At 49.6% G+C, this 19,601-nt stretch overlaps 2 protein-coding genes across 2 annotated transcripts; one reads left to right on the top strand and one right to left on the bottom strand.

The window, feature by feature from the left end:
• Positions 1-258: 258 nt before the first annotated feature.
• LOC117195165 (mucin-5AC-like) lies at positions 259-2,341 on the bottom strand. The gene is made up of 2 exons (XM_033399804.1): positions 2,246-2,341; positions 259-2,137 (listed from the first exon to the last, which is right to left on the bottom strand). The coding sequence occupies exon 2, from the start codon at positions 2,119-2,121 to the stop codon at positions 358-360; it is 1,764 nt and encodes a 587-aa protein (XP_033255695.1). The 5' UTR covers positions 2,122-2,137; positions 2,246-2,341; the 3' UTR covers positions 259-357.
• An 11,925-nt stretch (positions 2,342-14,266) lies between these two features.
• On the top strand, positions 14,267-15,266 carry LOC117195200 (myb-like protein Y). The gene is made up of 2 exons (XM_033399842.1): positions 14,267-14,435; positions 14,522-15,266. Exon 2 carries the CDS (start codon positions 14,569-14,571, stop codon positions 15,127-15,129), a length of 561 nt encoding a protein of 186 aa, XP_033255733.1. The 5' UTR covers positions 14,267-14,435; positions 14,522-14,568; the 3' UTR covers positions 15,130-15,266.
• Positions 15,267-19,601: the final 4,335 nt, after the last annotated feature.

Below are 19,601 nucleotides of genomic sequence, written 5' to 3'. Positions count from 1 at the left end.
TCATACAGATGAATGAACGCCTGCAGTAGGTGCGGGTGTGCCCAAAAGCCTGACATCTGTGGCACTGGGCTGGGTCCACCGGCTTGGCCTGCCTCTCAACGATCACTAACTGGTTGCCCAGCTGGGTTAATTGGAGGACATCGTGGTGGCTTTCATCCGGCTTGGGGGCTATCTCCAACTCGAACTGGTCGAGTGGCTGTCCATCGGATCTCGCTTTAATGGCTCTAATAAATTTAACTGAATAGCCCAGTTCGGCCATCTTATTTGTTATTAGTTGGGTGCTTGTGGAGTGATGGAGATCTCGCACGACGATCCGTAGCCCACGGTCACTCTTGTGCTGGTGTGTGTAGTGGCCAGTCATCGCCTCGTTGCCGCCGCCATCGCCCAGGATTGCCATGATGGCATCTCTGGTAGCCATGTCGCGGGCCTGGATACGGACACCATTGCGGCTGATGAGCTTGGTGTGATAGCTACTGTTGCCCACCCTCGGGTCATTCTGCAGCTTGTCCAGAATGGGCATAATGTCGGGGACAGCTGGCAGAATGATGGGGGGGGGGGAATAATTGTCGTTGGTTGGTGCTGTCGCTGCAGCATCCGAATTTGTCTGGCATTGGGCATACTCAGGGAGGGCAGCTGGAGCAGCCCAACGCCGCCGCCGCTGCTGCTACTGTGGGTTCCTGTGCCGCAACTACTAGTTGCACTTGCAGGTGAGTGAGGTAGAGCTAGTGGAGCATTGGCAGTGGCAGGGGCAGGGGCAGGGGCGGGGGCAGGGGCAGGGGCATTTTGTGTAATTGTCCGCTGATGTTGTTGCTGGTTTGATTGTTGGTGATGATGGGGATGGTTTTGAATTTGGGGGATATGGGATTTGCTTGCCTGTTGGTTACTTTCCCGGAGTCGTCGTTTGGCCGATGCATGATTGGCATCCAAATTGTCGTCGTCATCGTCGTCATCAAACTCAACAGCCATAACATCACTGTCATCATCATCGTCATCATCATCCACCTCGGCGCGGACGCGCTTCAGTGGCGAACGGGCCGCTGCAGCAGAGGTGGATGGGATATCATCGGTATTGGCTGTGTTTGTTGCCGTTGGCTGATGTTGTTGTTGTTGATGTGTTTGCTGCTGCTGCTGATGTTCCTCTGGCGGCGGTGGTGGGGGGGGTCCGCCTGTTAACATTGCTGTTAGCAGGCATCGTCGTCTGGCTGCCGTCGTAATTGTAGTTGTCGTTTTTGTGTTTGATGTCGCTGTTTGTGTGCTGATGTATGTCATCATTGTATTTGTGGTTGTGGTTGTGGTATTGGCTGTGTGCATTGCATTTGGAGCCGAGTTCGAACTCGCTCCCGAACGGACACTCGAACACGAATCTTTTGTTGGCTGCTGTTCGTGCAGAGGCTGCTCGAGTGCCCTCTCGTACTGTCGCTGATACGAGGTCGTTACCCGCTCTCTCTTTGCGCCTTCTCTCGCTCCTTGCTGTTTCCGGCTCTCTCCACATGATGCATCGGCATACGGTGCATCGATACGTGTCTGTGTGTGTTGGAGTGTGGGAAGCGGAATTATTGGCGCGCTTGGTACCGCTTGGCTTGGCTTGGCTTGACATTGCGGTGCTTTGGCTGACGCCGCTGCCGCTGCCGACGCCGCCAATGCCTCAAGCCGGCGACTACCGCTGCTGCTGCTGATGGTCTGCTGCTGCTGCTGGCGTTCCTGGGTATGGACCGCCTCCACCCAGTCGCCGATCTGGAACTGCTCCTGGCTGGTGAGATTCGGAATGGCCGCCCAGCTGTTGGGGCAGGGCAGGTCGGGGGCGGGGATGGGGCTTGTGGCCGGAGTGGCCGTGATGGTGGTGTCGGCATTTGTGGTCCTCACATACCCGGTAATGGTGGCTGGAGCCGGTCCAGGAATTGGAGGAAGTGCCTCCAACCAGGTGGCGGAGTCGGTGGATTGGCGTCTCAGTATCGCTGCGTTTGCCACGGTGCCGGTGGCTGCGCTGTCGGCGCTGGCTTCGCCGTCGGCGGCGCTGTCGGAGCTGGCAGTGGAAATGGCTGATTTGGGGCGATCCCTGGCTGTGACGCCGTGTGGTCCTCGTCGTCGTCGTCCTCTTCTGGCAGTGGATCCGCGTGGCATAGCTGCGCTGGATTGGCTTTGGTTGGATTTGGTAATAAATTTTTCGACCGACGCGAGTGGAGTTTTTGTCAAGCCAAATTATTCACACAGTTTTTTTATTATTTTTTTTTTTTTCAATATATACCCGCTTTGGGTTGAGGGCTCTCAGTGCTCCAACAGGGGAGTGGCTGAGAGGCTGGGGTGTGAGCCGCCAGCAACCAAGCGCGTTGCTTTATTAATATTTTTTTTTTTTTTTTTTTTTTTTTGGGCAGTATATGTCTTAATTTAATTTATGTACATTTTTGTGTTTGTTTTACAATTAAACTTTAAACGACACTTCAAACACACTAGTACATTTGATGGCACAATAAACTTTACAAACATATAATACTGCAGCAACGAAACACTTGTAACCTCGAAATAGGCCCGCAGCCAGCAGGGTGGGCGGGGGGGGGGGGGGGGGCGGGGGGAAAGGGAAAATGGAAAAAGAGAGACACAAAATATTCGGCACTTTGACGGAGGGACTAAACTAAACCTCGAACACGTCTCGACTCCACAACGTTCACGACACGACTTTCCATTTGGACAGAGACCCAGACTCGAGACCACTCCACGATCGGGGCAAAAGGCTCCAAAAGTACGAATTGTCAAGAGGGGGGAGGGGGACTCGTCAAGTGTGTGTAATAGTGTGTCAAGTGTGTGTGTGTGTGTGTGTGGTGTGAGTCAAGAAAGTAAAGTGGGGTCTCGCTCGAAAGTATGCTGTCTCTTCCCTTTGTAATTCTCCCTAACTTAAAAATTTGATTTGCAATCCCCCGTGAGTTCGTCAACTTGATGTTTGTTGGCTGTGATGCGGTATGTGGTCTTCAGTCCCCTCTACTACCCTTGCCGCCTGCTGAGGGCAGACGACTAGGAATGTAGCATGTACATGTGGGCGGGCAGTTTATAGGGGGCGTAGTTGATTTATGCGAAGACTAGCATTTTTGGCTCAATTTAGGCCGTAGTGGTGGTGGTGTGGCGGCAACTGATGCTGATTTGAAAGTCGATTTGAAACTGATAATCAATTGTCAGCACCGTTGCCGCCGAAGATTTTTATCACAGATTGTAATAATTTTGTAGTGGGGTGTCGGAGAACCGCACTAATTACGAAAATAACAATGGAGGGGGGAAGAAGGGGTTAAAGAAATGAGATCGAAAATTCAGAAAGTGCAGTGTTGCAACACGTAGTCAATTGAGGAACAGATAAAGAGAAAAAGGTAAACAATGCAGGTGCTTTGCGTGGAAAATAAAAAAAGAGACAAGCACTTGCAGAAATAACAATACAGATAAGTAGTAGACTGGAGTGAAGACGACGGAAAAACAGGTAAAACAGGTAATAAAAGAGATACTACACTGGAACAAAGACGAGACAAAACAGGTACAATTGATTTACGTTTACAATATTACAATAAACATAACAATTTAAAATAATGTCTATATCTTTTTCTATAATTACAGGGAAGACAAGAAACAGCGGAGCATCGGCCGGCATAGCAAAACACAATGCTTGTAAAGACATTGCGTTGCATACCGGCCGACCCCGTCGTCCCCCCTGGTCGTCGAAATTGGCGTCATCCGAAGTCGTCAGAAGTAGGTGCAATTAGCACCTCCTCGTCGTCGTTGTGGCTGTGGCTGCCCTCTTGGAGAACCAGTGGCACTGGTCCGGCCACCAGCTGGGAGCCAGGAGTAGACGGTACACATATTACTGTGGCGACACGGGTCCGGCCGCCAAAGTGAAATGGATGTGAGTGTGTGTGTGCGTCGGCAATTGTGGCCCTAATGTAGAGCGAGTGGCACTGGTCCGGCCACCAGCTGTGGGCAATGGCGGACAACGACACACACATAACTCGAACGGCACAGGTCCGGCCGCCCAAGTGTAATGGATGTGAGTGTGTGTTTTTTTTTTTTTTTTTTTTTTTTTTTTTTTTTTGTTTGTTGTGTGACTACAGGAAAGCTTCATGCCGACTCAGCCGAAGCCGAAGTGAGGGACTCTAACCGCTCTAAAACCAACCACACCTATCCCGGATCCCGGCGGTACTGTCGCGAGATATTACTTCGCCGGGGGAGATGCCCGTAGGGCTCTTCTCTTAATAATCTCCTTTATCCTTTATCTCCTTGCATTGCGTGCTCCTTCTTCGCGACGCAGTTTGGTAGCCATAGTTACGGCCATGAATCTAATCGAGGCCCAGTTTCCTTCCGACTCCAGCAGGCATTCTGCCAGGTTTGACATCGCTGGCATTCTTCCAAGCTTGTTGCTTAGATCCTCTCGTTCTTGCCGAAATCTTGGACATTCGAAGAAGCAGTGCTCTGCGTCTTCGATGACCCCTGCGCAGACCACGCAGAAGGGGTCGTCCTCGTGCTTAAACCTATGCAGTTAGGCTTTAAAGCAACCGTGTCCTGTCAGCAGTTGTGTCAGGTGATACTCCACTTGTCCATGGCTACGGTTCAGCCAACTCTTCAGGTCTGGGATTAGCCTATGGGTCCATCGCCCTTTGCTGCTGTTGTCCCACGAATCTTGCCATTGCAGGATTGTGCGCTGCCTTAAGGCACCTCTGGTGTCCTGGTCCGTAGTCCCCAGGGTTCGCTGTGCCCTGATTCCTGCGGCTTCTCTTGCCAGCAGATGGATGGGAATCATTCCTGCGACCACAAGTGCGGCGTCTTGGGATACCGTTCTGAATGCGCAACACACCCTCAGGGCACACAGCCTCTGCACTGCGTTGCATTCTCGGGCATATGTTTTATGCTTCATTGCATCAACCCATATTGGTGCAGCGTACATTAGCGTTGAGCCAACTACGCTCGCTAGTAGCTTTCGCCTTGGCTGTTTCGGGCCTCCGGTGTTGGCCATGATGCGGGATAGGGCCACTGCCGTCTTTCCTGCCTTGCTGCTTGCATACGCCATGTGATGCTTGAAGCTGAGTCTGTGGTCAATCATGACCCCCAGGTACTTCAGGCTTGGACTGGAGCTAATAGTGCAGTCTCCTACTCGGATCGTGGCCGTCTCCACTACTTTCCTGCTGCTTATGAGCACCGCCTCCGTTTTGTGGGTGGCTAATGAGAGATCCCTCCCTGATAGCCATGTTCTGGCTCTCTCTAACGCGTCGTTGCAGATTTCTTCCGCCGCTTCTTTCTGTTTTGCCACTACGACTATTGCTATGTCGTCGGCAAAGCCTATCACCGTGGCGCCCATTGGCATATCCATCTTGAGGATTCCATCATACATGATGTTCCACAGCAGCGGGCCGAGGACCGATCCTTGGGGAACTCCTCCAGTGATTTGGTGCTCACGTGTCCCTTTATCCGTCTCATATATGAGCACTCGGTCTCTTAGGTAGTCCGCGATGATATTCTGCAGATACGGCGGTATTTGAAAGTTTCTCAATTCTTCTAGTATGTGATCCCAATTGGCAGAGTTGAATGCATTTTGGACATCGAGTGTTGCCACTATGCAATACTCTTTGGTCCCGTACATCCATCGGGTGCCATCGATAGCTCGCTTTGCTATCTCACATACCTCGCCGATTGCGTCCACCGTGGACCTGCCTTTGCGAAACCCGTGCTGTCTCGGTGAGAGCTGACGCGTTACTGCCTTCTCCAGCCTGGTGTGGATTATGCGCTCGAGGATCTTACCCACTGTGTCGAGCATGCAGAGTGGTCTATAGGATGATGGCTCCTCGGTCGGCTTGTTCCCCTTGGGTAAGAGGACTAGCCGCTGTCGCTTCCATGGTCTGGGGAAGGTCCCTTCGGACATGCACGCATTGAATAAATCCACGTACATTTGTGGATTGGTCTCAATAGCCGTGCGGAGAACGGTTTTTGGGACCCCATCAGGTCCTGGTGCTTTGCCGTTCTTGATCCGTTGTAGAGCTTCGAGGACTTCTGCTCCCGTGGTGGCTTCTATTTCAGGTGGCGGTATTCTATCCATCACCCTCTGGGCTGCCACTTTCTCTGGAAATAGGGTTTCTACTATGTTAACCAGCAGATCTGCACACATTGGCGGCGGGGGACTGAACACTCGCAGTCTCTTCATTACCAGCCTGTATGCGTAGCCCCAAGGGTTCGCATCTGCGTCATCGCAGAGCTTTTCGAAGCATTTGCGCTTGGCATCCTTGATCTGCCTCTTCAAGCAGCGTCTGCTTTCCTTATATTCTCCTTGGAGCCTCTCGAATTCCGGGGAACCTCTCGAACGCTGGTATAGTCGTCTTTTCCGCTGGCACTCCTGCCTGGCGCTACCTATTGCAGCGTTCCACCAATACGTTGGCCTGCGGTTGTTCAGGCTTCTTCTTTTCCTTAGCATGGAGGCATCACATGCTTCCAGCGTATGTATAGCCAGTTGGCTTGCTCTCTCGTCAGCCGTACCGTTGGTCTCGTAGTCCTCAAACATGGCCCGGACCATATCCGGCTCTAGCGTTTCGGTCTTATAACCGATCTGCTTACCAATGAACGGGTTAGGTGCGCCCGTTTCCTGGATTTCACATATGAGGGCTTGGTGGTCACTCCCGGTGTATAAGCCACTAACTTCCCACGTTGTCCTGCGGCTGAGGCTGCTGCTCACGAACGTAAGGTCTATTATAGACCCCGTTCCAGCTCTGCCGAACGTCTGCTGTGTGCCTGTGTTCAGCAGTACGGCATCCAACGTCGCAAAGCATTCTAAGAGCGCCTGTCCCCTTGGGTTCGTTCTCGGGCATCCCCACTCCGTCGCCCAAGCGTTGAAATCGCCGGCTATGAGCGTAGGGTGTTTCTCCCGCGCATCTTCAGCAATCCTTTCCAGTGCCTGCGTCGCCTGCTGTAGACTGAGGCTCGGGGCAGGTAGCAGCTATATATGTGCACTCCATTTATCCGGGCTCTGGCGAATCCGTCTCCGACGTATGTTTGCAGTAGTTGCTGTGTGGGACTCGCACAGCTCCATATCGCTGCCTTCTTGCTCGAGTCAGCAATCCATTCTCCCGAGTTGCGATTCCGGTATTGCTGGCTTATGACTGCTACATCAATACGGTGCTCCCTTATGGTCTGGTCCAGCAGCTGCTGTGCCATCTCGCAGTGGTTGAGGTTTGTGTGAGTGTGTGTGTGCGTCGGCAATTGTGGCCCTAATGTAGAGCGAGTGGCACTGGTCCGGCCACCAGCTGTGGGCAATGGCGGACAACGACACACATAACTCGAACGGCACAGGTCCGGCCGCCCAAGTGTAATGGATGTTTGTGTGTATGTGTGTATTTCCATTCCAGGTACACTGCCATTGTTGGTGGATTTTCCGATGTTTCTGGAGCTGCTGGAGTTGCCGTCACTGCCTGGGATTGGATGAGCGAGGTGAGTAGTGACATCATCACTTCCAGCCTCTTTTCCAATCGCGTCATCCTCTGCGTATTCTCCAACAGTGCCTGGCTGCAGGATCCCTCGAAAGATTGGCGTTTCGGCTGCATCTTCTGCCGGGAGCGGTTGTTGGCAAACTGCTGCTGCTGCTGCTGTCGCTGTTGTTGTTCGCGCTGCGGCTGCTGTTGCAGCTGCTGTAGCTGCTGCTGTTGTGGTGCCTGGGAACGGCTCAATGGCTGCTCTGGACGTCGTCGCCCAGTGCGTGGGCCAGAGGCAGCAGGCGTCTGTTTTTTTAACTGTATTGGCTGCTGCTGCTTCTGCTTTTGCTGATGTTGTTGTTGTTGTCCTCTTCGTCGCCCAGGAGAGGAGACATTGAGTGGCGTCCATGCTGCCTGCTGCTGCTGCTGTCCGCGCCAGGGATTGGCTGGCGTTTGAGCTGGCTGTTGCTGCTGCTGCTGTCGGCGCCCTGGATGTGCTGGTGTTGTTTTTGCTGGTGGCTGCTGCTCTGGCAATGGCTGCAGAAGCGAGCTGCGCTTGCGACGCAACTCCTTCATGGCCACTCGGTGCGACAGAAGGCGGCCCCTTGCTGCCTTGAATGCCGGACATCCCTTGTAGGCGCTGATGTGGGCGCCCTGGCAATTGGCGCATTTAGGGGCGTCTGCCCTTGGCTTGGCACATGCCGTGGACGCGTGGGCACCCGCACACTTCATACAGACGAATGAACGCCTGCAGTAGGTGCGGGTGTGCCCAAAAGCCTGACATCTGTGGCACTGGGCTGGGTCCACCGGCTTGGCCTGCCTCTCAACGATCACTAACTGGTTGCCCAGCTGGGTTAATTGGAGGACATCGTGGTGGCTTTCATCCGGCTTGGGGGCTATCTCCAACTCGAACTGGTCGAGTGGCTGTCCATCGGATCTCGCTTTAATGGCTCTAATAAATTTAACTGAATAGCCCAGTTCGGCCATCTGATTTGTTATTAGTTGGGTGCTTGTGGAGTGGTGGAGATCTCGCACGACGATCCGTAGCCCACGGTCACTCTTGTGCTGGTGTGTGTAGTGGCCAGTCATCGCCTCGTTGCCGCCGCCATCGCCCAGGATTGCCATGATGGCATCTCTGGTAGCCATGTCGCGGGCCTGGATTCGGACACCATTGCGGCTGATGAGCTTGGTGTGATAGCTACTGTTGCCCACCCTCGGGTCATTCTGCAGCTTGTCCAGAATGGGCATAATGATGGCAGAATGATGGGGGGGGGGGGGGGGGGGGGGGGGGGGGGGAATAATTGTTGGTTGGTGCTGTCGCTGCAGCATCCGAATTTGTCTGGCATTGGGCATACTCATTGAGGGCAGCTGGAGCAGCCCAACGCCGCCGCCGCTGCTGCTGCTGTGGGTTCCTGTGCCGCAACTACTAGTTGCATTTGCAGGTGAGTGAGGTAGAGCTGGTGGAGCATTGGCAGTGGCAGGGGCAGGGGCAGGGGCGGGGGCAGGGGCAGGGGCATTTTGTGTAATTGTCCGCTGATGTTGTTGCTGGTTTGATTGTTGGTGATGATGGGGATGGTTTTGAATTTGGGGGATATGGGATTTGCTTGCCTGTTGGTTGGTACTTTCCCGGAGTCGTCGTTTGGCCGATGCATGATTGGCATCCAAATTGTCGTCGGCATCGTCGTCATCAAACTCAACAACCATGACATCACTGTCATCATCATCGTCATCATCATCCACCTCGGCGCGGACGCGCTTCAGTGGCGAACGGGCCGCTGCTGCAGCAGAGGTGGATGGGATATCATCGGTATTGGCTGTGTTTGTTGCCGTTGGCTGATGTTGTTGTTGTTGATGTGTTTGCTGCTGCTGCTGATGTTCCTCTGGCGGTGGTGGTGGGGGGGGTCCGCCTGTTAACATTGCTGTTAACAGGCATCGTCGTCTGGCTGCCGACGTAATTGTAGTTGTCGTTTTTGTGTTTGATGTCGCTGTTTGTGTGCTGATGTATGTCATCATTGTATTTGTGGTTGTGGTTGTGGTATTGGCTGTGTGCATTGCATTTGGAACCGCTGCTGTGGCCGATCGAGCGGGGTTTGTGCCATGGCTGTGGTTCGAGTTCGAACTCGCTCCCGAACGGCAACTCGAACACGAATCTTTTGTTGGCTGCTGTTCGTGCAGAGGCTGCTCGAGTGCCCTCTCGTATTGTCGCTGGTACGAGGTCGTTACCCGCTCTCTCTTTGCGCCTTCTCTCGCTCCTTACTGTTTCCGGCTCTCTCCACACGATGCATCGGCATACGGTGCATCGATACGTGTCTGTGTGTGTTGGAGTGTGGGAAGCGGAATTATTGGCGCGCTTGGTACCGCTTGGCTTGGCTTGGCTTGACATTGCGGTGCTTTGGCTGACGCCGCTGCCGCTGCCGACGCCGCCAATGCCTCAAGCCGGCGACTACCGCTGCTGCTGCCGCTGATGGTCTGCTGCTGCTGCTGGCGTTCCTGGGTATGGACCGCTTCCACCCAGTCGCCGATCTGGAACTGCTCCTGGCTGGTGAGATTGGGAATGGCCGCCCAGCTGTTGGGGCAGGGCAGGTCGGGGTCGGGGATGGGGTTTGTGGCCGGAGTGGCCGTGATGGTGGTGTCGGCATGGTATGTGGTCCTCACATACCCGGTAATGGTGGCTGGAGCCGGTCCAGGAATTGGAGGAAGTGCCTCCAACCAGGTGGCGGAGTCGGTGGATTGGCGTCTCAGTATCGCTGCGTTTGCCACGGTGCCGGTGGCTGCGCTGTCGGCGCTGGCTTCGCCGTCGGCGGCGCTGTCGGAGCTGGCAGTGGAAATGGCTGATTTGGGGCAATCCCTGGCTGTGACGCCGTGTGGTCCTCGTCGTCGTCGTCCTCTTCTGGCAGTGGATCCGCGTGGCATAGCTGCGCTGGATTGGCTTTGGTTGGATTTGGTAATAAATTTTTCGACCGACGCGAGTGGAGTTTTTGTCAAGCCAAATTATTCACACAGTTTTTTTATTATAATTTTTTTTTTTTTCGATATATACCCGCTTTGGGTTGAGGGCTCTCAGTGCTCCACAGGGGAGGGGCTGAGAGGCTGGGGGGTGAGCCGCCAGCAACCAAGCGCGTTGCTTTATTAATATTTTTTTTTTTTTGTGCGGTATATGTCTTAATTTAATTTATGTACATTTTTGTGTTTGTTTTACAAATCAACTTTAAACGACACTTCAAACACACTAGTCCATTTGATGGCACAATAAACTTTACAAACATATAATACTGCAGCAACGAAACACTTGTAACCTCGAAATAGGCCCGCAGCCAGCAGGGGGGAAAGGGACAAAAAAGAGAGACACAAAAAATTCGGCACTTTGACGGAGGGACTAAACTAAACCTCGAACACGTCTCGACTCCACAACGTTCACGACACGACTTTCCATTTGGACAGAGACCCAGACTCGAGACCACTCCACGATCGGGGCAAAAGGCTCCAAAAGTACGAATTGTCAAGAGGAGGGAGGGGGGGGGGGACTCGTCAAAGCCGCTCTGGCGCGAAATGAATAATAGTGGTTGGCAAGTGTGTGTGTGTGTGTGGTGTGAGTCAAGAAAGTAAAGTGGGGCCACGCTCGAAAGTATGCTGTCTCTTCCCTTTGTAATTCTCCCTAACTTAAAAATTTGATTTGCAATCCCCTGTGAGTTCGTCAACTTGATGTTTTGTTGGCTGTAATGCGGTATGTGGTCTTCAGTCCCCTCTACTACCCTTGCCGCCTGCTGAGGGCAGACGACTAGGAATGTAGCATGTACATGTGGGCGGGCAGTTTATAGGGGGCGTAGTTGATTTATGCGAAGACTAGCATTTTTGGCTCAATTTAGGCCGTAGTGGTGGTGGTGTGGCGGCAACTGTAATAATTGCAGATTGTAATAATTTTGTAGTGGGGTGTCGGAGAACCGCACTAATTACGAAAATAACAATGGAGGGGGAAGAAGGGGTTAAAGAAATGAGATCGAAAATTCAGAAAATGCTGTGTTGCAACACGTAGTCAATTGAGGAATAGATAAAGAGAAAAGGTAAACAATGCAGGTGCTTTGCGTGGAAAATAAAAAATACAGACAAGCACTTGCAGAAATAACAATACAGATAAGTAGTAGACTGGAGTGAAGACGACGGAAAAACAGGTAATAAAAGAGATACTACAATGGAACAAAGACGAGACAAAACAGGTAAAATTGATTTACGTTTACAATATTACAATAAACATAACAATTTAAAATAATGTCTATATCTTTTTCTATAATTACAGGGAATGCGTTTGCCACGGTGCCGGTCGCTGCGCTGTCGGCGCTGGCTTCGCCGTCGGCGGCGCTGTCGGAGCTGGCAGTGGAAATGGCTGATTTGGGGCGATCCCTGGCTGTGACGCCGTGTGGTCCTCGTCGTCGTCGTCCTCTTCTGGCTTTGGTTGGATTTGGTAATAAATTTTTCGACCGACGCGAGTGGAGTTTTGTCAAGCCAAATTATTCACACAGTTTTTTTATTTTTTTTTTCAATATATACCCGCTTTGGGTTGAGGGCTCTCAGTGCTCCAACAGGGGAGGGGCTGAGAGGCTGGGGTGTGAGCCGCCAGCAACCAAGCGCGTTGCTTTATTAATATTTTTTTTTTTTTGGGCAGTATATGTCTAAATTTAATTTATGTACATTTTTGTGATTGTTTTACAATTAAACTTTAAACGACACTTAAAACACACTAGTACATTTGATGGCACAATAAACTTTACAAACATATAATACTGCAGCAACGAAACACTTGTAACCTCGAAATAGGCCCGCAGTTAGCAGGGAGGGGGGGGGGGGGAAAGGGAAAATGGAAAAAGAGAGACACAAAATATTCGGCCCTTTGACGGAGGGACTAAACTAAACCTCGAACACGTCTCGACTCCACAACGTTCACGACACGACTTTCCATTTGGACAGAGACCCAGACTCGAGACCACTCCACGATCGGGGCAAAAGGCTCCAAAAGTACGAATTGTCAAGAGGGGAGGGGGGACTCGTCAAGTGTGTGTAATAGTGTGTCAAGTGTGTGTGTGTGTGTGTGTGGTGTGAGTCAAGAAAGTAAAGTGGGGCCTCGCTCGAAAGTATGCTGTCTCTTCCCTTTGTAATTCTCCCTAACTTAAAAATTTGATTTGCAATCCCCTGTGAGTTCGTCAACTTGATGTTTTGTTGGCTGTGATGCGGTATGTGGTCTTCAGTCCCCTCTACTACCCTTGCCGCCTGCTGAGGGCAGACGACTAGGAATGTAGCATGTACATGTGGGCGGGCAGTTTATAGGGGGCGTAGTTGATTTATGCGAAGACTAGCATTTTTGGCTCAATTTAGGCCGTAGTGGTGGTGGTGTGGCGGCAACTGATGCTGATTTGAAAGTCGATTTGAAACCGATAATCAATTGTCAGCACCGTTGCCGCCGAAGATTTTTATCACAGATTGTAATAATTTTGTAGTGGGGTATCGGAGAACCGCACTAATTACGAAAATAACAATGGTGGTGGGGGGGGGGGGGGGGGGAAGAAGGGGTTAAAGAAATGAGATCGAAAATTCAGAAAGTGCAGTGTTGCAACACGTAGTCAATTGAGGAATAGATAAAGAGAAAAAGGTAAACAATGCAGGTGCTTTGCGTGGAAAATAAAAGGAAATACACTAAGATAAAAAGAGACAAGCACTTGCAGAAATAACAATACAGATAAGTAGTAGACTGGAGTGAAGACGACGGAAAAACAGGTAATAAAAGAGATACTACACTGGAACAAAGACGAGACAAAACAGGTACAATTGATTTACGTTTACAATATTACAATAAACATAACAATTTAAAATAATGTCTGCCCTCGGACGATGAAGGCGAGTCGGTCGGAGTCGCTCCAGCAGTCGCTCCCGTAGCTGCTCCCGAAGTCGTTCCCGCTGGAGGAAATGCCGGTACAAATCAGCCGGCACCATTCGTGCTGCGCACCAGCAGGAGGCTCAAGAGTCTGCCTCCGTTTTAGATTGTTGCACCTTCCACCCTCCAAATGAAAGAAAAAGAATAAAGAAAAGAAAAGCAAAGAAAAGAAAAACCCTCTACAGAATGTCTCTTTTGCTCTCATTGTAAATTGAAGCGCCTCTTTCGGCGGAACCTACCCCAAGAGCGGAAAGCGGAGATCAATTAGAATTGTGAACCCCAAAGCGAGCGATTGATACGATACACTCACGAGTACTCATGCCCAAGCCCGAGTACTCTGTCCAGCATCCACATCGGGGAATCAACATAAATGGGTGGCTCCGCGGACGGTGTTCCAGCAGTCGCGCTTGGGCGGTCCGAGTGAGCAGTAACGGATCTTCTGCAGAAATCAGTGCATAGATACAGTATCTGAAGGATCAAAGTGTTGAAAATCAATGAAAAGGTGATCATCCATCCCACGACAAGGAGAGGGTGCAGGGGGCGAATGGCGCCACACAGATTTCTGTACGGGCCTCTGAAAGGGAATCGAATCGAATCGAATCGCTCCAAATTGGCGTTGGAATGTCCAATAATAAACGGTAGATTCTAATACTCGTTAACCCCGCGGGTCAATGAGAGAGAACTATGGCAAAAGATACAAAGTAGCTGCTGTACCCTTGCCACAGCCACAGATACAGATACATGCCTCTGAGAGTGTGGCAGTAATTGAATTAACCTTTGCGTGCCGTCTGTCTCTGTCCGTGTCTGTGAATAAATCGCGGGTCTTGGCTCGAGTAACACTATTCCTCCGTCCTTCGTCGTACCGATAGATGGACGAGGCTTCTGGCACGACGACAACCGATGGCAAGTCCCTGGATGAGGCGCCGGTGGCCGCAGGACTGGAGCCCACACAGCCGATCGGCTTCCTGCAGCTCTTCCGCTTCTCCACCTGCGGGGAGATCGCGTGGCTCTTCTTTGGGTTCCTCATGTGCTGCGTCAAGGCGTTGACCCTGCCCGCAGTGGTCATCATTTACAGCGAGTTCACAGCAGTGAGTACCGGGCACAGATACTCCCGCAGATGCAGATTCAGATACTCCAACCACAATCTCTCTCCCTTCGATTCTCGATTCCGTAGCCCTCTCCGCTGCCACGAACATCACCACGCTGTCGTTTCCCTTCACGATGGCCAACAGCAGCGGCGGCGGGTACACCATTCCCACGGGGACCCTGAGCATCCTTCCCATCGCGGCGAACGCCCAGCTGCCGACCATCACGACAACGGCCAGTGACTACGAGCCCAATGACGTCATCACCACGATCCCCGTCTCGCTCTCCATTCAGCGCCTTCCCTCGTCCCTGTCCATCGTGGACCTGGCCCAGGAGCAGGACGGCAACAGCAACAGTGGCTCCAGCAACGGCATGACCGTGGGGCCGGGTGCGGGCGGCGGCGGCGGCATCACCACCACGGCCCTCCTGTCCGGGAAGCCCCTGAACGGCAGCGGCAACGGCAACATTTCGCGGAACAACAGCTTCAGTCTGAGCTTCAACCTGCAGGACCCCACAGTGCGCTCCTCGGTGCGTTCGGCAGGAGCCCCCACAGTGGATACAGTGGACAACTCTTCACCCGGTGGCACGATCGCCCTGCCCCAGAGCGGCGCCACGGCAACGGCAACGGCCACGAGTGCTACCTCAACCCTCGCCAAACACAGTCCCGAGGTCAAGACAGGAGAGGTCTATGTCTGAGCGGAGGAACAGGACACCTATTCCGACCCATCCACTGGATTATAGCTTTCGTCGTAGGTTTAAGCACCCCCTTCCACAACCACTGATACGATATTATCATCTAGGAAAGAGAACAAAACAAGAGTAATCCTCTCTTCGGATTGTACATATATATGCACACATCAATATACATACATATGTATGTATATAGCCCACAGACGATATCGTATCGTAATGGATCGTATCGTACGGCACACGCGAGTCTTTCTCGATAGTTGGGCGAATAAATTACGAATAAAATCTTTACCAAGAGAATCTCCATTATATTACCCGTGCAAACATTGAACCGTGTAAATACTTTGGAACCCTCCCCCTCTCCACAAAAAACATAATATGTGATATGCGATTATTGTATGTATGTGTTTTTTTTTTTTTTTTTAACCTATAAAATTTGTGCATCTTTAGGATTAATGTGGAACCAATCCATGTAGAGGATGGTAGAAGAACACAGATCTAAGAAATTCTAGGCTCCTTTTTACAGATACAGATACAGTTACAGATGATCGACGAGGCAGATGAAGCGGTGTGACACGTCGGGCGACTAACGAGCCCCTTAACTTGTTTGCCGCCCAACTAAACTGTTAAAAATTCTTAATTAACGCCAATAAGGAATACATTAAAATGCCGACGCCAAGCCAAGCAGCCATTTTCCCAACTCGCCCCACACACATTCACATTCCCCTTCCCAACCACTACCGACAAGCTTTATTTCCCCTTTCTCGCCAATGTAAATTAAAATTCTGTGCGCCACTAAACATATATTCAAATCACAAACCACAAAGAGAATCATAAAACACAAAGATTTCTTAAACCACACACAAATAGTGTCAACGCGGCTTCGCCTGTGTAAAGTGCGGTGGTTTCGTCCACCGCACCCAGCTAAATGCGAAAATTGCGGCGGTTTAACAACTTCTGTCAACGCGGCTTCGTCTGTGTAAAGTGCGGTGGTTTCGTCCACCGCACCCAGCTAAATGCCAAAGTTGCGGCGGTACGCACCCATCCAACTACAGGGCCTATGCTGATGCTGATATGAGGATCAGCCTTGCGCCGCCACTTATATGAAGCCCGCTCCGAGGACGGGAACGGACTGAAAAGACGCAATCCATTGTAAAAGAAAACACATGTTAATGTTAAGTCTAGTGTTACCTTAACTTTCTTTACTCAAAATACTTGCATACAAAAATACCGAATACCTACCACTACTGTAACTAGTGTTACCTTCCCATTGTTCAGCCAAAAACACTGCAACTACATGTAAAATGTAAAATATGGCATGTATTATTTGAATTTAGTACATATACAAATAAGTAGACGGCGTATAGGAGCGGTGGCGCTGGACTTCCTCGGCTGCTGTTTCCCCTCCTTGTAGCGTGGGTATTGGGATCGCTCTCGGCTACCATTTCCCCTTCGTGTGACAAAGGTATGGGATCGCTCCAGCCCTGGCTCTCTCTTGGCTGCGATTTCCCCTTCGTGTGACGTCGGTATTAATGCTAGTGATGCTCGTCGTGGTTCCTGTGGGATCTGGTTCCGGTGTTGCTCCCCCCATTGTTTTAAATGAAAAACTCTCTCTCAGTTTCGCGACGGCGGCCTCTCTTTCGGTCTCCCTTTTTGGTTGGCTCAGGGCACTTTAGAGTGACCTGAAGCTTTCTTTATTAATGTTCTTATTACTCAATAGTAACATATAACATTATTTATGGAAACATTTAACATTTAGGTATTTTTTTAACATTACGGTAACATTGATAAAAAGATACAGAAAAATACTAGACAATTATCAATTTGCTCTTGTAAACAAAAGTTAAGTTAAGATCGGCTTGTGTTTTCTTTTTTCTGGCTTAGACATAAAAATTTGTGACGCCGCTCCTGGACCCCTCATCCGGTGCGAAACGGAGGTATGGACGACAGGGAGACCTCCAAGCATCGGCAACGCAAGCGCGGCATCGCCTCGTCCCTCTTTTCCTGGCCGAATCCAACCGATGCAACTCTAAGAAGAACGGCGGCGCATATGCTTCTTTCTGTGGATGATATGAAACTCCTGGCTGATTTTAATATTATTTTATTTTCAGGTTTATGTTTTGTAGGTTTGGTGATCAAGTGTCAGGAATCCAGTTAGGTAATTTGTGTTGTTATATTTATTGGATTTTTAACCTTTGTTTTGACTGATTTTAATTATTTTCTATTTACAGGTTCGATTGGTCCATTGGGAGGTTTGCGTTGAGTTTGGTAAGTAAGTCTATTTGTGCTTTTCCTTTGGTTAATTTTAGCTACATTTTATGTGCAGGCTAAATTAATTTATTTAGAGGTTTGCGTTGAATTTGGTAAGTCAGTTTATTTATGTTTTGGCTGATTTTCATTGTATTTTATTTGCAGGTTTTGATTGGTTTGTTTGGAAGCTAGCGTGGTAAGTAAATTAATTTGTGTTTTGACTGATTTTAATTGTATTTTATTTGCAGGTTCAATTGGTTTATTTGGAGGTTTGCGTTGAATTTGGTAAGCGAGTCTATATCTGTTTTGGCTGATTTTGATTGTATTTTATTTGCAGGTTTTGGTTGGTTTGTTTGGAAGCTAGCGTGGTAAGTAAATTAAATTGTGTTTTGACAGATCTTAATTGTATTTTATTTGCAGGTTCAATTGGTTTATTTGAAGGTGTGCGTTGAATTTGGTAAGCGAGTTTATTTCTGTTTTGGCTGATTTTGATTGTATTTTATTTGCAGGTTTTGATTGGTTTGTTTGGAAGCTAGCGTGGTAAGTAAATTAAATTGTGTTTTGACTGATTTTAATTGTATTTTGTTTGCAGGTTCAATTGGTTTATTTGAAGGTGTGCGTTGAATTTGGTAAGCGAGGTTTATTTCTGTTTTGGCTAATTTTGATTGTATTTTATTTGCAGGTTTTGATTGGTTTGCTTGAAGGTGATTTGGTAAGCGGTTTAAGTTATGTTTTGGCTGCTTTTAATTAGTTTTATTTGTAGGTTTATACTTTCTGGATTTTTGCTGTACCATTGGATCAAGTCTTAACCATTCGGCTGGAGGACGCCTTCCTCTTCATCCCCTCTGTGGTCTGGCACTATAATTCTTTGTATACCCAATGGTTGTTTTTTTTTTTTTTTCAATATATACCCGCTTTGGGTTGAGGGCTCTCAGTGCTCCAACAGGGGAGGGGCTGAGAGGCTGGGGTGTGCGCCGCCAGCAACCAAGCGCGTTGCTTTATTAATATTTTTTTTTTTTTTTTTTTTTTTTTTGGGCAGTATATGTCTTGATTTAATTGATGTACTTTTTGTGTTTGTTTTACAATTCAACTTTAAACGACACTCAAACACACACTAGTACATTTGATGGCACAATAAACTTTACAAACATATAATACTGCAGCAACGAAACACTTGTAACCTCGAAATAGGCCCGCAGCCAGCAGGGGGGGGGGGGGGGAGAAAGGGAAAATGGAAAAAGAGAGACACAAAATATTCGGCACTTTGACGGAGGGACTAACCTAAACCTCGAACCCGCCTCGACTCCACAACGTTCACGACACGACTTTCCATTTGGACAGAGACCCAGACTCGAGACCACTCCACGATCGGGGCAAAAGGCTCCAAAAGTACGAATTGTCAAGAGGGGGGAGGGGGGACTCGTCAAGTGTGTGTAATAGTGTGTCAAGTGTGTGTGTGTGTGTGTGTGTGTGGTGTGAGTCAAGAAAGTAAAGTGGGGCCACGCTCGAAAGTATGCTGTCTCTTCCCTTTGTAATCCTCCCTAACTTAAAATTTGATTTGCAATCCCCTGTGAGTTCGTCAACTTGATGTTTTGTTGGCTGTGATGCGGTATGTGGTCTTCAGTCCCCTCTACTACCCTTGCCGCCTGCTGAGGGCAGACGACTAGGAATGTAGCATGTACATGTGGGCGGGCAGTTTATAGGGGGCGTAGTTGATTTATGCGAAGACTAGCATTTTTGGCTCAATTTAGGCCGTAGTGGTGGTGGTGTGGCGGCAACTGATGCTGATTTGAAAGTCGATTTGAAACCGATAATCAATTGTCAGCACCGTTGCCGCCGAAGATTTTTATCACAGATTGTAATAATTTTGTAGTGGGGTGTCGGAGAACCGCACTAATTACGAAAATAACAATGGAGGGGGGAAGAAGGGGTTAAAGAAATGAGATCGAAAATTCAGAAAGTGCAGTGTTGCAACACGTAGTCAATTGAGGAACAGATAAAGAGAAAAAGGTAAACAATGCAGGTGCTTTGCGTGGAAAATAAAAAAAAGAGACAAGCACTTGCAGAAATAACAATACAGATAAGTAGTAGACTGGAGTGAAGACGACGGAAAAACAGGTAATAAAAGAGATACTACACTGGAACAAAGACGAGACAAAACAGGTACACTTGATTTACGTTTACAATATTACAGTAAACATAACAATTTAAAATAATGTCTATATCTT

Source organism: Drosophila miranda (assembly GCF_003369915.1).
Source record: "Drosophila miranda strain MSH22 chromosome Y unlocalized genomic scaffold, D.miranda_PacBio2.1 Contig_Y7_pilon, whole genome shotgun sequence".
Lineage (NCBI taxonomy): Eukaryota > Metazoa > Arthropoda > Insecta > Diptera > Drosophilidae > Drosophila > Drosophila miranda.
This window is presented reverse-complemented; position numbering and strand designations above follow the sequence as displayed.

Excerpts from the sequence above, each read along its gene's own strand:
- LOC117195200 (XM_033399842.1), top strand. The coding sequence starts at position 14,569 with ATGGCCAACAGCAGCGGCGGCGGGTACACCATTCCCACGGGGACCCTG.
- LOC117195165 (XM_033399804.1), bottom strand. The coding sequence starts at position 2,121 with ATGCCACGCGGATCCACTGCCAGAAGAGGACGACGACGACGAGGACCA.